The sequence below is a fragment of the Lithobates pipiens genome, unplaced genomic scaffold (genome assembly GCF_037356315.1).
Source record: "Lithobates pipiens isolate NorthernLeopardFrog02 unplaced genomic scaffold, aLitPip1_a1.2 Scaffold_10, whole genome shotgun sequence".
In the NCBI taxonomy this organism is placed as follows: domain Eukaryota; kingdom Metazoa; phylum Chordata; class Amphibia; order Anura; family Ranidae; genus Lithobates; species Lithobates pipiens.
Window position 1 is genome coordinate 198,883 of NW_027507686.1, and position 17,999 is coordinate 216,881.

The window sequence follows — 17,999 nt, forward strand, 5'->3', positions numbered from 1 at the left end:
GGTCCCCACACAGATATAACCTCTATCGGAGAACACGTTGTGGGCCGTGTCCCGGAGAAGGTCCCCACACAGATATAACTTCTATCGGAGAGCACGTTGTGGGCCGTGTCCCCGGAGAAGGTCCCCACACAGATATAACTTCTATTGGAGAACACATTGTGGGCCGTGTCCCCGGAGAAGGTCCCCACACAGATATAACCTCTATCGGAGAACACGTTGTGGGCCGTGTCCCCGGAGAAGGTCTCCACACAGATATAACTTCTATCGGAGAGCACGTTGTGGGCCGTGTCCCCGGAGAAGGTCCCCACACAGATATAACTTCTATCGGAGAGCACGTTGTGGGCCGTGTCCCCGGAGAAGGTCCCCACACAGATATTACCTCTATCGGAGAACACGTTGTGGGCCGTGTCCCCGGAGAAGGTCCCCACACAGATATAACCTCTATCGGAGAACACGTTGTGGGCCGTGTCCCCGGAGAAGGTCCCCACACAGATATTACCTCTATCAGAGAACACATTGTGGGCCGTGTCCCCGGAGAAGGTCCTCACACAGATATTACCTCTATCGGAGAACATGTTGTGGGCCGTGTCCCCAGAGAAGGGCTCCACACAGATATAACTTCTATCGGAGAGCACGTTGTGGGCCGTGTCCCCCCGGAGAAGGTCTCCACACAGATATTACCTCTATTGGAGAACACGTTGTGGGCCGTGTCCCCGGAGAAGGTCCCCACACAGATATTACCTCTATCGGAGAACATGTTGTGGGCCGTGTCCCCGGAGAAGGTCCCCACACAGATATTACCTCTATCGGAGAACACATTGTGGGCCGTGTCCCCGGAGAAGGTCCCCACACAGATTTAACCTCTATTGGAGAACACATTGTGGGCCGTGTCCCCGGAGAAGGTCTCCACACAGATTTAACCTCTATCGGAGAACACGTTGTGGGCCGTGTCCCCGGAGAAGGTCCCCACACAGATATTACCTCTATCGGAGAACACGTTGTGGGCCGTGTCCCCGGAGAAGGTCCCCACACAGATTAACCTCTATCGGAGAACATGTTGTGGGCCGTGTCCCCGGAGAAGGTCCCCACACAGATATAACCTCTATCGGAGAACACATTGTGGGCCGTGTCCCGGAGAAGGTCCCCACACAGATATTACCTCTATCGGAGAACACATTGTGGGCCGTGTCCCCGGAGAAGGTCCCCACACAGATATTACCTCTATTGGAGAACACGTTGTGGGCCGTGTCCCCCCGAAGAAGGTCCCCACACAGATATTACCTCTATCGGAGAACACGTTGTGGGCCGTGTCCCCGGAGAAGGTCCCGACACAGATATTACCTCTATCGGAGAACATGTTGTGGGCCGTGCCCCCGGAGAAGCTCCCCACACAGATATTACCTCTATCGGAGAGCACGTTGTGGGCCGTGTCCCCGGAGAAGGTCTCCACACAGATATTACCTCTATCAGAGAACACATTGTGGGCCGTGTCCCCGGAGAAGGTCCCCACACAGATATTACCTCTATCGGAGAACACATTGTGGGCCGTGTCCCCCCGGAGAAGGTCCCCACACAGATATTACCTCTATTGGAGAACACGTTGTGGGCCGTGTCCCCGGAGAAGGTCCCCACACAGATATTACCTCTATCGGAGAACATGTTGTGGGCCGTGTCCCCGGAGAAGGTCCCCACACAGATATTACCTCTATCGGAGAACACGTTGTGGGCCGTGTCCCCGGAGAAGGTCCCCACACAGATATTACCTCTATCGGAGAACACATTGTGGGCCGTGTCCCCCCGGAGAAGGTCCCCACACAGATATTACCTCTATCGGAGAACACGTTGTGGGCCGTGTCCCCGGAGAAGGTCCCCACACAGATATTACCTCTATCGGAGAACACATTGTGGGCCGTGTCCCCGGAGAAGGTCCCCACACAGATATTACCTCTATCGGAGAACATGTTGTGGGCCGTGTCCCCGGAGAAGGTCCCCACACAGATATAACCTCTATCGGAGAACACATTGTGGGCCGTGTCCCCGGAGAAGGTCCCCACACAGATATTACCTCTATCGGAGAATCATCATACTTCCAGGTCTGTATCTCAGGTGACCTGAAACTTTGTAGGAGAAAAGTATGGAGCCTGCCATGGCTGACCTTCTGGAAATGCTCGCTGCCTGGCTGTCACACCGACCCCCCGGCTTTACATGCCTTTAAGTGGCAAAAAGAAGTGGTGGGTCCAATACCTCGACGTATGCTTAACCAAGCAATGGTATCCTCAGGATGTACACTTCCCGAGGATGCCAATGGTTGGGGAACCTTGGGCGACTTAGGCATCGCTCATACCGACGTTCCAGCTATTTGTTTTTTGTCTCCTCAATACTTGGATCCAAAATGTTCTGCAATGTAACAAGTAGAGGGTGGGAGTCGGCCTAGGTCTGCGTTCGTTCACGTTCACCGTATTGAACGCGATACATTTACACCACATGCGACATCCATGTCTGTTCTGATGAGAGTCAGTCCCGGGTCCCCTGCTGGGACTGAGGGGGGAGGGTGGTGCCCATGTAGAAGGAACCCTACAGGAAGCTGTGCATACCGATGAGCTCCAGTGATCCCCATTTATTGTAAGAGCTGACGGGCGACAACAGGAAGCTACAAGAAGGAACAATGGTGTCACCTTTGGGCACCCACTTAGTCTCCTGTATTCCATCATCCTCATGAGATTTACCTGAAGAAGAGAGCACACAATTGTGAAGGTTTGTGTCGTTACCACAATGGTCTACAATGACTGTGGCTGGTGAAGGACATCCCGTAGAGTTCTGGTCAGAGCCAGTCAGTGGTGATCTCCATCGCTGGATAGAAGTCTTGGCTGTGATGGCCACCAAGTGTACCGCAGATTTATTTTATTAAATAGGGTGTCTCTCTTTAATACACGCCTGTTTTTATTATACATTTTGTAAGTATCCAATTTTTATTTGCACAATAAATACATTGCCAGGCAGCACTTCCCTGTAGTCCCCGCCTTTTATCTCTTTGTGGTCTCTATTAGCCAGGTCTGACGATCATGTGAGATCTTCTGTACAAACTGATGTGAATCTGCCATCCATGGCCACCATTCTAAGCCTGAATGCCCCCGGGGCCCATTCCGTCCGGTGAGGGGGGGCACAGGAGGGGGTGGGGCACTCCTTGAATTTTGGAGCACTTTATGGACTGGAGCTCATCGTTCACTAATCGATGGATCTATTATTGATATTATTTGATTGTTTAGACCAGTGATTCTCAACCAGGGTTCCTCCAGAGGTTGTAGGGGTTCCTTCAGCATTGGGCAATTTCTGATTCTCAGATAAGTTTCCACTCACACCATTGATCTTTGTAGCGATCTGTGAGGGGGTAATTCTTCCCAATGACCACAAGTGTAAGGGACGTTCCTCCCCCTGACTATCACACTAATGTATCATGAGTTGTAGATTTCTCATTTTTAGCAGAGGTTCCCTGAGACCAGAGAACTATTTCAAGGGTTCCTCTGTGTTGAAAAGGTTGAGAAAGGCTGGTTTAGATGGTACCACATGGTAAAGAGCCACTGACTGATCTGTGATCAGAGCGCCACCCGCAGCCCCGCGCCCATCATTCTTCTATATCGCTTAAATGTTAAAGCCGTTTTCTTTTTTCTTTCAGCCCCTTAGTAGACGCCCCCTATATGTTCTCATGTGGTATTGCAGTTTTCATATTTATGTCAAATTTGTATTTAGATTTAGTCGACTAAAATATTGTTCGTTTAATCAATGAAAATATTTTAGTCAATGAAATGAACTCTGAGCCATGAAGACCTTCTAATCTGCTCTATTCTCCACACAATGAATTTAGACGAACAGTTCTTGACCTCACAAATGCTCTTCTGGAAGAATGGTCAAACATTCCCATAGACACCCTCCTAAACCTTGTGTGTGAGAGAGAGAAGGCAGGCATCCCAATACTTTTGGGAATATAGTGTGTGTGTGTGTGTGTGTGTGTGTGAAGGCCAGTCTTTTGAGGTCCGAGCCTTACTATAGGCACACTGCTGCAATAAAACAAAGACTTTTGCAGAGCACAGCGATGCGCGTCTGAGATGTGCGTTGCAATGCGTCGGCATTAAGACTCTGCAGGGAGGGAGGGAGACGTTCGATGCAAAGAGAGGAAATGATCCAATAAATTCTTCACATCTCTCATCACCACCCAGGAGCTTCTCCGGACTTTTCTGATTACACAGCCAATAATATAGGTGATGTGAGTAACTTGAGGTCCAAGGAAATAAAATTATAAAATGATTATGTTATAAATAAGAGCAACTTCAACAAATCAAAAGTCACCGATCTGAACTCCCTGAAATCTGATTGGTAGTTATGGTTTCCTGTACTTTGAATGTGACCGACCACTCTCCTATAATCGCCCTCACTAACAATAAATTATACATTTATTCCACATTATGATGTCATAATAATTAAATAGTATTTGAAGAGGTAGTTGGTGGCACTTTGTATATAGAAGTAGTTGGTGGCACTTTGTATATAGAAGTAGTTGGTGGCACTTTGTATATAGAAGTAGTTGGTGGCACTTAGTATATATAGAAGTAGTTGGTGGCACTTAGTATATATAGATGTAGTTGGTGGCACTTAGTATATATAGATGTAGTTGGTGGCACTTAGTATATATATATAGTAGTTGGTGGCACTTAGTGTGTGTGTATATATATATATATATATATATATATATATATATATATATATATATAGTAGTTGGTGGCCCTTTGTATATATAGAAGTAGTTGGTGGCACTTACTATATACTGTATTCACTTACAGAAGGAAATGATATCACGAGATGATAACATTGAACCAGAAGAGGGAGAGTTTTGATCCCGGAGCTCTCGTTGTTGGAATGCTGTGTGTTTTTTTTTCCATTGTATAATAATCCGATGATGGAACTATGCGTGCCACTGAACCCCCAGTTCCTGGTCCAGCTCTCCTGTAAAGAGCCCCATCGCCCCCGGATATGGGAATAAAAGGGTTCCACTCTTGGCACAACTCTATAAAATGGACGTTTCCCTGAAATATTCCCCATAAAATGACAGCAGCCGATTGTTGGATCGTCTTTTATGGGGTTATTTGTCAGCAGATCCTTGTGGCCGAGACGTGGACTCGCTGTGAAAGTGCCGCATGTTTTCCGGTGCAGCTGCAAATTCACGCCCTTCAGTTCCGTATTCCATGAAAAGGTAAAAGGAGACAGAGGAGCCTTTGTTGGGACTCGGGAGGCCTCGCCATGCGTCTCCTCAGAGTATTATCTGGTGATTTGGAGATGCTTTTACACACTTGTATAATTCACGATCTTCATTTCCTTCCTTTGATGCCTCCAGGGATTGGCTTCTGTTCCGGCCCATGTTCCTGTCTACAAACGGCGTCAACGCTGAACTTTTGCTCCATTGTTTTTCTTTTTTTACAGCTAAATCCTGTTTTTCAATGTTCCGATACTACGTAGGGGAGGGCATTTCACAACCATCGATATTCACAAGTAGAAGCCGTTTTCCCTCAAATGTTTCCTCCCAACTCATAAAGCCGTTTGGATGATTTTCGTGGGAAAACAAATAAGTCTGTTGGAACTGATCAGAGCGATCGTTCTCCATGTGTGACGGTGCGCTGGAATCCTTAGAACACTCTGAAGCTCAGCTTGTTCACGGCGCAATGTTCTCCCATCTTCTTCAAGTGTTAGGAATAGAAGTTTTTGGCCAGCGATCAGCCGGCGGCTCGGATACAGTTGCAGGTTCAAAATCAAAAACATAATAATTCTGGCCCTCTGATCACCAATCTAGAGAGGCTAAAGACGGGTGATGGCGATCAATGACAAAATAATACACTGAAGGTAACCTAGAAATCCGGGCATTGGTGAGTGGAACACGGCGCCTCTGATCCCGGGTCCAGGAGGAGAGTGCTGCAGTGTAATGCCAGTACATTGATGGCCTGAAAGTCCACCAGGAACCATCCCGCCATTGTGGTGACATTCGGCCCGGAGAACTATAACCTTCCACCAGACCTTCAGAATTAAAGGAGACGTTCACCTTCTAATCATGACACTTGCTCCATGAAACATGAAAGATGTTCCTAGTGCTGCATCCTCTCTCCAATCTGCCGCCTCTAGTGACGGCAATGGTGAGACTACATGATCAATGGACATCTTCTGAGCGACATCATGAGACTCCATGATCAATGGACATCTTATGGGCGACACCATGAGACTCCATGATCAATGGACATCTTATGAGCGACATCATGAGACTACATGATCAATGGACATCTTATGAGTGACACCATGAGACTACATGATCAATGGACATCTTATGGGCGACACCATGAGACTCCATGATCAATGGACATCCTTATGAGCGACACCATGAGACTCCATGATCAATGGACATCTTATGAGCGACACCATGAGACTCCATGATCAATGGACATCTTATGAGCGACACCATGAGACTCCATGATCAATGGACATCTTATGAGCGACACCATGAGACTCCATGATCAATGGACATCTTATGAGCGACACCATGAGACTCCATGATCAATGGACATCTTATGAGCGACACCATGAGACTCCATGATCAATGGACATCTTATGAGCGACACCATGAGACTCCATGATCAATGGACATCTTATGAGCGACACCATGAGACTCCATGATCAATGGACATCTTATGAGCGACACCATGAGACTCCATGATCAATGGACATCTTATGAGCGACACCATGAGACTCCATGATCAATGGACATCCTTATGAGTGACACCATGAGACTCCATGATCAATGGACATCTTATGAGCGACACCATGAGACTCCATGATCAATGGACATCTTATGAGTGACACCATGAGACTCCATGATCAATGGACATCCTTATGAGCGATACCATGAGACTCCATGATCAATGGACATCTTATGAGTGACACCATGAGACTACATGATCAATGGACATCTTATGAGCGACACCATGAGACTTCATGATCAATGGACATCTTATGAGCGACACCATGAGACTCCATGATCAATGGACATCTTATGAGCGACACCATGAGACTACATGATCAATGGACATCCTTATGAGCGATACCATGAGACTACATGATCAATGGACATCCTTATGAGCGACATCATGAGACTCCATGATCAATGGACATCTTATGAGCGACACCATGAGACTCCATGATCAATGGACATCTTATGAGCGACACCATGAGACTCCATGATCAATGGACATCTTATGAGCGACACCATGAGACTCCATGATCAATGGACATCTTATGAGCGACACCATGAGACTCCATGATCAATGGACATCTTATGAGTGACACCATGAGACTACATGATCAATGGACATCTTATGAGCGACACCATGAGACTTCATGATCAATGGACATCCTTATGAGCGACATCATGAGACTCCATGATCAATGGACATCTTATGAGCGACACCATGAGACTCCATGATCAATGGACATCTTATGAGCGACACCATGAGACTCCATGATCAATGGACATCTTATGAGCGACACCATGAGACTCCATGATCAATGGACATCTTATGAGCGACACCATGAGACTCCATGATCAATGGCCATCTTATGAGCGACACCATGAGACTCCATGATCAATGGACATCTTATGAGCGACAGAGAATTGAGATTTCCGCTCTCAGGCTTAAACCTTCTGGCCTGCTGGGCAGTGTTCTGGATTGAAGACATTGTAAGTCTTTGCTGGGAATTCCATGGTGACACTTTGGTGTCAGTAAACAAAACGTTTTGAGGATGATTGGCCTCGTTGTTGGTGTCGGTGTGTAAAGAGCGTCTGTTACATAATATAAAGACGATTGCTTTGCGGTGTCTGTAATGCGGATCGGCTGCAATCTCCACAGTGACCTCTTTGTTTTATATCTTCCACTAATGAGCTCTAATAGGTGTGAAACAGCTGCCTGCCTCTGTATCTCAGCTGTGTCTGTCTGTTGTAAGTAAAGTTTTTTTATATTTTGGTTTTGTCTGACGGCACCAGGGGAGTCCACTGATTGGACAGAAGAAGGAGGGAGTTCCTCGGAGTATATGACTCCTCCTACAATCGCACAGCCATGGATAATGTGCTCTGCCTGGCTACAGTCATTCATTTGATCCGCTTTGTGGCTTTAGGCCTAAAATCGTTCAGTCGAAGGTTTATTTCAGCTTTTCATTGTCTGAAGATGCAGATAAAAGGGTCCATTCACCAAAAACTCTTCTTATGCTTTGTAAAAATGCAGAATGGTAAAGGAGAGCAGAGGACAGCCAAGCACAAGGGACATTCTCATTACATGTAATTGTCTCTTGTGCAGTGCAGATAGAGGCTTTCCCGTCGCGGAGGCTTTCCCGTCGCGGAGGCTTTCCCGTCGCGGAGGCTGTCCCGTCGCGGAGGCTGTCCCGTCGCGGAGGCTGTCCCTTCGCGGAGGCTGTCCCGTCATGGCCTCCACCAGCCAGGCTCTGTATTCTATTGTAAGGTGTCGGGCTGGGATGGGTTTAGGGCCGGAACTCATCCTGGGGGGTGTTTTTGAGATGAAGAAGAAAAAAAATGAAATGTGATATTTAGCTTTTTTAGAACATTTTGTTGAGAAGAGAAATACAAGAATTAAAAAACAAAAAAAACCTCCGAAATGAAAAGGGATGTAGACATGAGAAGGGCCCCAAGCTGCACTAGACATGGAGGTTCTTTGGGGCGGAAAGTTCTGTTTTGGATCTTGTGGTCTTCAGGGATTTATTAAATAGTTTTTGGTTGTTGATCCTTCTAGAAATCCGAGGCGACACTGACTGGGCAGTAATTCTATCTACTGAACTGTAATCCTATCCAGTGTGCTCTTCATATGGCAGAGGAGCCTCCGGGACCCTAATAAACAGTCGGTGACGGAGGAGAGTCTATGGGGACTGGGCTTTGCTCTGACATTGACTGGCGTTCACCCTGCTGGGATTTGGCTCGGATTCGGGAGACGCGTGGAACCCGATCGCAGGTTGGCTGACGTCTCTGGGGGCCCAATGGCAGCATTCCAATCGCTGCGTCCACTCACATCGGAGGACCTGTCTGCAATGACAGAACATTCAACTCAATCAGTTCATAAATCACGCCGAATTACGTGTTACAGACACCTTTCTGAAATCATAGCTCAGACTCCCTCCCCTCCCCCCCACCTATCACCACCCCCCCCCCCCCCCCACCCATCACCACCCCCTTCCCTCCCACCCATCACCACCCCCTTCCCTCCCCCGAGAGGAAAACTCAGAAACCTTCTTGCTGTCGGCTCTTCACAGGAATTTCCAGATATTCCATGTTTTGCTGGGAAGAAGCGCCCATAGAAAGAGGTGTTGGGAGGTAATCGGCAGATCTAGGAATACAGACAGCTGAAGTTACGTGCAAACATTGACTTTTCTGCTAATGCCGTGCTTGGCCCACCCCCTCCAAATTCTTTAGACTTCTTATTGGTCAGATAATGTGAAGAGGAGGCTCACTGACTAATGGGGGGGGGGGGTTTGCGAGAGAATGCGTTTTTTATTAATGGTAACCGCTGCTTATGAACATGTTTAGTTACAGTACATATATGGAGCCGTTATACAGGCAATGGTATTTTTCAATTCATTTCAGTGGGCATTGCATCCCGGGTACCCCTGTCAGATAACACAGCCAGGTGCTGCTGTCTGCAGGCTATACTGCAGGTGAGTTATACAGTCTAGGACCCGCCTCAGTTTGTGATTGGACAATGAAAATGCTGCACTCAACTGGTGGTCTTCCTTGTCCTCATCCCTCTTGTATGCAGGTCCATTATAGGATGACAAACACTGCACAAAGCAGGAGAGCGCTGATTGGTTGAGATGCATTCTCCCCTGCTCCCAATTTGAATCCTTCTCCTAATGTAGCGGATTATAGGAGGACTTGTATTGGGTATCAGGGTAGCCTCAGGTATTAGGGTGGCCTCTGGCATTAGGATAGCACTAGGTATTGGGGTGGCCCCAGGTACCAGGATGGCCTCAGGTATCAGTATAGTCTCAGACATCAGGTTGGCCTCGGGTATCAGAGCCTTGGGTATCAGGTTGGCCTCAGGCATCAGGCTGGCCTCAGGCATCAGGCTGGCCTCGGGCATCCGGTTGGCCTCGGGCATCATGCTGGCCTCGGGCATCAGGTTGACCTCGGGCATCGGGTTGACCTCGGGTATCGGGGTGGCCTCAATCTTAAAAAAACAAAACAAAAAAAACAAAAACTCTTACCTGGCTGTCTTTAGCCTGTTTGTGAGTCGCTGATCTGGGACAAGCATGCAGCTAGTGTTGTCAGTGTACATGATCTTCATACTGAGCTCAGGGTTGGTGACTCAGAAAGTGATGACATGTTGGGACCTGCATGACAGCCAGGGAACCGTCATTTTAATAAGGAGGGTTGAGTAATAGTAACCTGCGTGTTTTCTCACTTTAGAATTCCTTTAATGGACTTGTGAATTTAGTGATCTTAGTGTGACTAATCATCCGGCTCAATCTTTCCTCTATTAATATTCTTCATTGTATAGGAGGGAACCGGATATACAGTATATGACTAATGGATAGGAAAGTAGAATGCAGCAAAAGTGAAGAGATTCAGTAAGATCTTCATAAGTCCTCAATACGAATCCCTCCGTAGAGGGACATCTCTGGCATCTAGGGAAATAAGAGTCCAGATGATCATTAATAGATAACAGAATGTAATGTGCTAGAGACGGCGCCAGATACGGGATACGGTCAGCTGCCTGATACTGAGATACCACTTCTCGTGTTGGGGATAAATCTTCCAGACCAGAAGTTTCCAATCTGGGATGACCGAAAATGAAGCTGCTACCTAACTAAATAAAAGGGAGCTTTGAGGTTCCTGGGTGCCTGTCCTCCATTATTTATGGCCTTCAATGGTGAGGTACACAAACCTACCCCCTCCTCCTGCCCTCCTCTAGTATATCCATTATTTATGGCCTTCAATGGTGAGGTACACACACCTACCCTCTCCTCCTGCCCTCCTCTAGTATATCCATTATTTATGGTCTTCAATGGTGAGGTACACACACCTACCCTCTCCTCCTGCCCTCCTCTAGTATATCCATTATTTTCTGGCCTTCAATGGTGGGTACACACACCTACCCTCTCCTCCTGCCCTCCTCTAGTATATCCATTATTTTCTGGCCTTCAATGGTGGGTACACACACCTACCCCCTCCTCCTGCCCTCCTCCTAGTATATCCATTATTTTCAGGCCTTCAATGGTGGGTACACACACACCTACCCCCTCCTCCTGCCCTCCTCTAGTATATCCATTATTTTCAGGCCTTCAATGGTGGGCACACACACCTACCCCCTCCTCCTGCCCTCCTCTAGTATATCCATTATTTTCTGGCCTTCAATGGTGGGCACACACACCTACCCCCTCCTCCCTGCCCTCCTCTAGTATATCCATTATTTATGGCCTTCAGTGGTGGGTACACACATCTACCCCCTCCTCCTGCCCTCCTCTAGTATATCCATTATTTATGGCCTTCAATGGTGAGGTACACACACCTACCCCCTCCTCCCTGCCCTCCTCTAGTATATCCATTATTTTCTGGCCTTCAATGGTGGGTACACACACCTACCCTCTCCTCCTGCCCTCCTCTAGTATATCCATTATTTTCAGGCCTTCAATGGTGGGTACACACACACACCTACCCCCTCCTCCTGCCCTCCTCTAGTATATCCATTATTTTCAGGCCTTCAGTGGTGAGGTACACACACCTACCCTCTCCTCCTGCCCTCCTCTAGTATATCCATTATTTATGGCCTTCAATGGTGAGGTACACACACCTACCCCCTCCTCCCTGCCCTCCTCTAGTATATCCATTATTTTCTGGCCTTCAATGGTGGGTACACACACCTACCCTCTCCTCCTGCCCTCCTCTAGTATATCCATTATTTTCAGGCCTTCAATGGTGGGTACACACACACACCTACCCCCTCCTCCTGCCCTCCTCTAGTATATCCATTATTTATGGCCTTCAATGGTGAGGTACACACACCTACCCCCTCCTCCCTGCCCTCCTCTAGTATATCCATTATTTTCAGGCCTTCAATGGTGGGTACACACACACCTACCCCCTCCTCCTGCCCTCCTCTAGTATATCCATTATTTTCTGGCCTTCAATGGTGGGTACACACACCTACCCTCTCCTCCTGCCCTCCTCTAGTATATCCATTATTTTCTGGCCTTCAATGGTGAGGTACACACACCTACCCCCTCCTCCTGCCCTCCTCTAGTATATCCATTATTTATGGCCTTCAATGGTGAGTTACACACACCTACCCCCTCCTCCTGCCCTCCTCTAGTATATCCATTATTTATGGCCTTCAATGGTGGGTACACACACCTACCCTCTCCTCCTGCCCTCCTCTAGTATATCCATTATTTATGGCCTTCAATGGTGGGTACACACACACCTACCCCCTCCTCATGCCCTCCTCTAGTATATCCATTATTTATGGCCTTCAATGGTGAGGTACACGCACCTACCCCCTCCTCCTGCCCTCCTATAGTATATCCATTATTTATGGCCTTCAATGGTGAGGTACACACACCTACCCCCTCCTCCCTGCCCTCCTCTAGTATATCCATTATTTTCAGGTCTTCAATGGTGGGTACACACACACCTACCCTCTCCTCCTGCCCTCCTCTAGTATATCCATTATTTATGGCCTTCAATGGTGAGGTACACAAACCTACCCCCTCCTCCTGCCCTCCTCTAGTATATCCATTATTTTCTGGCCTTCAATGGTGGGTACACATACCTACCCCCTCCTCCTGCCCTCCTCTAGTATATCCATTATTTATGGCCTTCAATGGTGAGGTACACACACCTACCCCCTCCTCCTGCCCTCCTCTGGTATATCCATTATTTATGGCCTTCAATGGTGGGTACACACACCTATTCCCTCCTCCTGCCCTCCTCTGCTATTTTCATTTCTCAGGGGACTTCCTTTTGACATGGCCATTTTTTAACTTTTAAACTCACTTTGTGTTTCTTCGGCTTCCCATCACCAGGCCAGAAATGTATAAAGTTTGGTTCTCCAAACTAGGGCTGCAACTAACGATTATTTTCATAATCGATTAGTTGGCCGATTTATTGTTTTGATTAATCAGTTAATGACCTTAAAAAAAGGTAATTTTGCTGCGATTTGCATTTTTACTTATTTTTTTGGCCAATTTGTTGTTGGGCAGATTAAAAAAAACACAAATTGCCGCAAAAAAACGCATTATTACACTCTTTTCTGCAGCTTCTCCATTGAAGTAGATTGAACTAAACAAATAGCAGAGTTTTGTGTTAAAAAAAAGTCCTCGTCTTTTCCAAATACGCAGCAGATGAAGAAATCATGGATGTGAACGTGTCCCATAGGAAATCATGTAAATGAACTGTAGTGCGTTTCTGCAAAAAGCACAGAGGTGTAACCCGGGCCTGAGATGTTTAGTAACATAATGGGGTTAAAAAAACTAAAATTAGTACAAAAAGAGCAAATAATCGCTACTGTAAGGGGCTAATTTTTTGCTATGGGACAGTGAAAGTAATATTTACCGTAGCGATTTGCTCTTTTTGTACTATAAAGGGCTCTTTTTTTTTTACCCCATTATGTTAGTGGCCGATTAATTGATTATGAAAATAGTAATCGATTAATTTCATAATCGATTAGTGGTCGATTAGTTGTTTCGGTCCTACTCCAAACCTTCACCTTTTCCCCAACATAAATCTTGAGTTTGACTTGGGGACCTGCCCGTTTGCATTCATCGTCCTGGTTAGTTGGGACTTCTCTTCAAACATGGTTTGGCCTTGGCTGCTTGTAGGTTCAATTCCTGGCTAACGTTGTAGTTCTTGGATCTTTGGGATCATGCCTTTACCTGTTTTTGGACCAGACCTAACAATCCATTTTATCGGACATGGGGCTTCTCCTGAGTACAATGTAACCTAGTTCTAAGAAAGATGGCGGGTGTAGGTAAAATATTCTCCAGCAGTGATCCCCCTCAGCCAGTGTGAAGACCCTCAGAGTAGCTCATGCTGCTGAACAAGAGCCCAAAATTAGGAGGCTTTTCAAATGATATGGGGAAAAGTCCATGAAAGCACTGGGGCGGTTGTGGGTGGGGGGGGGGGCAGGGCAGTCAGGATAGAGGGTTCGGCTTGAAGATGATATTGGACCTTTTGCAGAGTGCTTCAGTTTTGTGGATCCACCTTGGATTGGTAGTGGGTCTCTGGGTGGAGGGAATATTAGTGATGGCCCATCTGTGGCGGTCAGGATCACTACCTATGATGTACAAACCTGACATTTGCAGAATGTGTGGCATGACTTACTGCATTCCAATAGATTTCTGTAACCCATGGGCTTTGGAGAGATGGTTCCATGGCAGAGCTCCATGTGTCAGAGGGACATCCCATGGGCTTTGGAGAGATGGTTCCATGGCAGAGCTCCATGTGTCAGAGGGACATCCCATGGGCTTTGGAGAGATGGTTCCATGGCAGAGCTCCATGTGTCAGAGGGACATCCCATGGGCTTTGGAGAGATGGCTCCATGGCAGAGCTCCATGTGTCAGAGGGACAACCCATGGGCATTGGAGAGATGGCTCCATGGCAGAGCTCCATGTGTCAGAGGGACATCCCATGGGCTTTGGAGAGATGGTTCCATGGCAGAGCTCCATGTGTCAGAGGGACATCCCATGGGCTTTGGAGAGATGGTTCCATGGCAGGGCTCCATGTGTCAGAGGGACAACCCATGGGCATTGGAGAGATGGTTCCATGGCAGGGCTCCATGTGTCAGAGGGACAACCCATGGGCTTTGGAGAGATGGCTCCATGTGTCAGAGGGACATCCCGTACAAACCATTGAATGTGATTGAGATGGTTTTATGTTCTTACAGCTTTTAAGAAAAGAAGAGAACTTGCCATATCAATCAGCAGCTGGGATGGAATTCCTGTGCAGGTAGCGCAGCGAACGTTTATTTTTCTGAGAATTGTCATAAAGGTAAATGGGACAGATGTGCGTTTTCCAAGTTCTGAACAGTCATATGGAACAGCTGGTAACCACAATGTGCAGTCACGGTAGTGAGTGTAGGAAATGGGGCCCAGGCTGCATTCTGCTGGCTGCTCTTCAGCTCTCAGAACGATGAACTTTGTTCTGATTTTGCCAAGAAAATGGTGCTGGCCGGTAGCGGAGTGCTTCTGAGAACCGCTATGTAATACCGCAATTCCATCTGTAATGCCGACACCCTTACGCTCCCCTCTCTCTCACACAAGCTCTGTAACCTGCCATTCCCTGGAGACACCAAATTCCATTCCAGCCATTTATTTACCATGGCACCGTACAGCTGTCAGCGCCGGCAGAGACACTATAGTGCTGCGGCCTTCAGATCCTGCCCCGTGTGCCCCAGGAAACCTTCTATATAAATACCTTCTTCTTCCAAAACTTCAGACCTCTGTCCTCTTTGAATATAGAAGAGAGATTCCCCAGGGGTGGGGGAAGGGGGGGTGAATCAGTAAATTAGGTTTACAGGACATTGATGTTTTCACAGGAACTGGGTTTAGGTTACAAAGTCATAATTGGACACTGTGGGGTGTATGACTGTCCTAGCACATTACACCCTGTCCCCGTCTGTCCCCGTCTGCAGGAAGGGGCAGGAGACATAGATGCAAGACCCTAATGAGGGAAACGTTGGCACGATGCTGTGTCGGCATGCACGGTTTCCAGTCAGTGTGACGGATCTGACCAGCTGAAATGAAGATGTCTACTATGGTAGAATGTTTGGCATGTCCAGGTGGGGGAACTTGGTAACTGGGCGCTTATGACCTCAATCATCAATGTCCTATAAATCAGATTTATGGCTCGTACCCCTCCCCCCCCCCCCCATGTAAAGCATATGATGCTGCCCTTGGACTGAAAAGTCGGAAGACCTTGCTCTAAATAATATCTTTACATATTTGCATTGTTAGCAGCCCTGATTGGTTCTTATCTGGGACTTGGTGACTTTGTGTTTCTCCACTTTTCATAGATATCTGACTTCTGTACAAATATCTGAGTTTACAATGTAATGAAGAAACAGTTTGGCTGATCTTAGATAAGCTGGTGTTTTCCCCATAACAAGACGGATTGATATCTGGCTGTCCTTGTTTTTGTTGGTACCCGTCAGTGTCACCGGAGACAGATGGGTCACCTTGGGGAAGAACATGGATGGTTCACCATGGGGAAGGACACTGGTGGGTCACTGTATGGGAGGACACTGGTGGGTCACCGTATGGGAGGACACTAATGGGTCACCATATGGGAGGACACTAATGGGTCACCGTATGGGAGGACACTGGTGGGTCACCGTATGGGAGGACACTGGTGGGTCACCGTATGGGAGGACACTAATGGGTCACCGTATGGGAGGACACTAATGGGTCACCGTATGGGAGGACACTAATGGGTCACCATATGGGAGGACACTGGTGGGTCACCGTATGGGAGGACACTGGTGGGTCACCGTATGGGAGGACACTAATGGGTCACCGTATGGGAGGACACTGGTGGGTCACCGTATGGGAGGACACTGGTGGGTCACCGTATGGGAGGACACTGGTGGGTCACCGTATGGGAGGACACTGGTGGGTCACCGTATGGGAGGACACTGGTGGGTCACCGTATGGGAGGACACTGGTGGGTCACCGTATGGGAGGACACTGGTGGGTCACCGTATGGGAGGACACTAATGGGTCACCGTATGGGAGGACACTAATGGGTCACCGTATGGGAGGACACTGGTGGGTCACCGTATGGGAGGACACTGGTGGGTCACCGTATGGGAGGACACTGGTTTGTCACCGTATGGGAGGACACTGGTGGGTCACCGTATGGGAGGACACTGGTGGGTCACCGTATGGGAGGACACTAATGGGTCACCGTATGGGAGGACACTGGTGGGTCACCGTATGGGAGGACACTGGTGGGTCACCGTATGGGAGGACACTGGTGGGTCACCATATGGGAGGACACTGGTGGGTCACCGTATGGGAGGACACTGGTGGGTCACCTTAAGGGGGGACACTGGTGGGTCGCCATATAGGAGAACACTGGTGTGTCACCATGGGGAAGGGTCAGGAAGGTCCTCCAGAGAATGTATAATAAACCCATCTGTCTGAAGTGCACTTCTACAATTCCCCACCCCCATCAATGGCCCGAGCATTATCAGAAGTGTTGGATCCGGATCGGTCCGTAGAATTCTTTGTGATACATTTCTGTCACTCCATGGTTTGGGGTTTAAGTTATTTTCTGATAAATGTAATTTCTCCGTTATAATAGGAATAGTGGAGTCTCCATGAAGTCTCTCAGCGTCATTTATATTTGAGACCACAGGAAGCAATCTCTGTAATTGATGCTGGAAATCCGGCAGTGTGAGTGTTTTACCCCCCAAGAGACGCCCCTCCTCCCAGTAATGGGTCTTCTAATCCCAGTATGTGAAGTAGAATTTTCCATCTAGATTCTCCCATAATATACAATCCCAAAGTTTCAGAATGGAGAACCCTTGCAATCCCTTGGTCTGGTCAAAGAGACATGAGATTTGATGAGTGATGGGTCCCCCTCCACTCATAGATGGTGTCCCGGCTTTGGAAGTTGGGATACGTCTTCTCTGATTGGATGGACTGGGTGGAAGGGAATAGATCCATGTCGGTAACTGGTTTTTTTGGTGAAAGTTCCTGTAATCTGTCCACATTCACCGAGCAAATCTTTGACGACTTTTCTTTTCCTTCCAGGTCACACAGGGCGATTATTGAAAGCTTTGCTCGCCATCAGCATCATTTTCCTTTGTTCACATCTCATCTTCATGCTTTGCCTCCATACGGTGCCGGGACTGGACGACCTGCTGGGCCATAACTGTACGTAGCCGGCACAAGAGATCTACATAACC

The 17,999-nt window shown here is 47.8% G+C and overlaps 1 protein-coding gene across 3 annotated transcripts in view; it reads left to right on the top strand.

The window, feature by feature from the left end:
• PIEZO1 (piezo type mechanosensitive ion channel component 1 (Er blood group)) overlaps positions 1-17,999 on the top strand; it is a 204,499-nt gene that overhangs the window by 69,471 nt on the left and 117,029 nt on the right. For all 3 annotated transcript variants that reach the window (XM_077450380.1, XM_077450398.1, XM_077450390.1), the window contains one exon: positions 17,845-17,967. In XM_077450380.1, the coding sequence (XP_077306506.1) occupies positions 17,845-17,967 (123 nt within the window). The remainder of the gene's footprint in view (positions 1-17,844; positions 17,968-17,999) is intronic.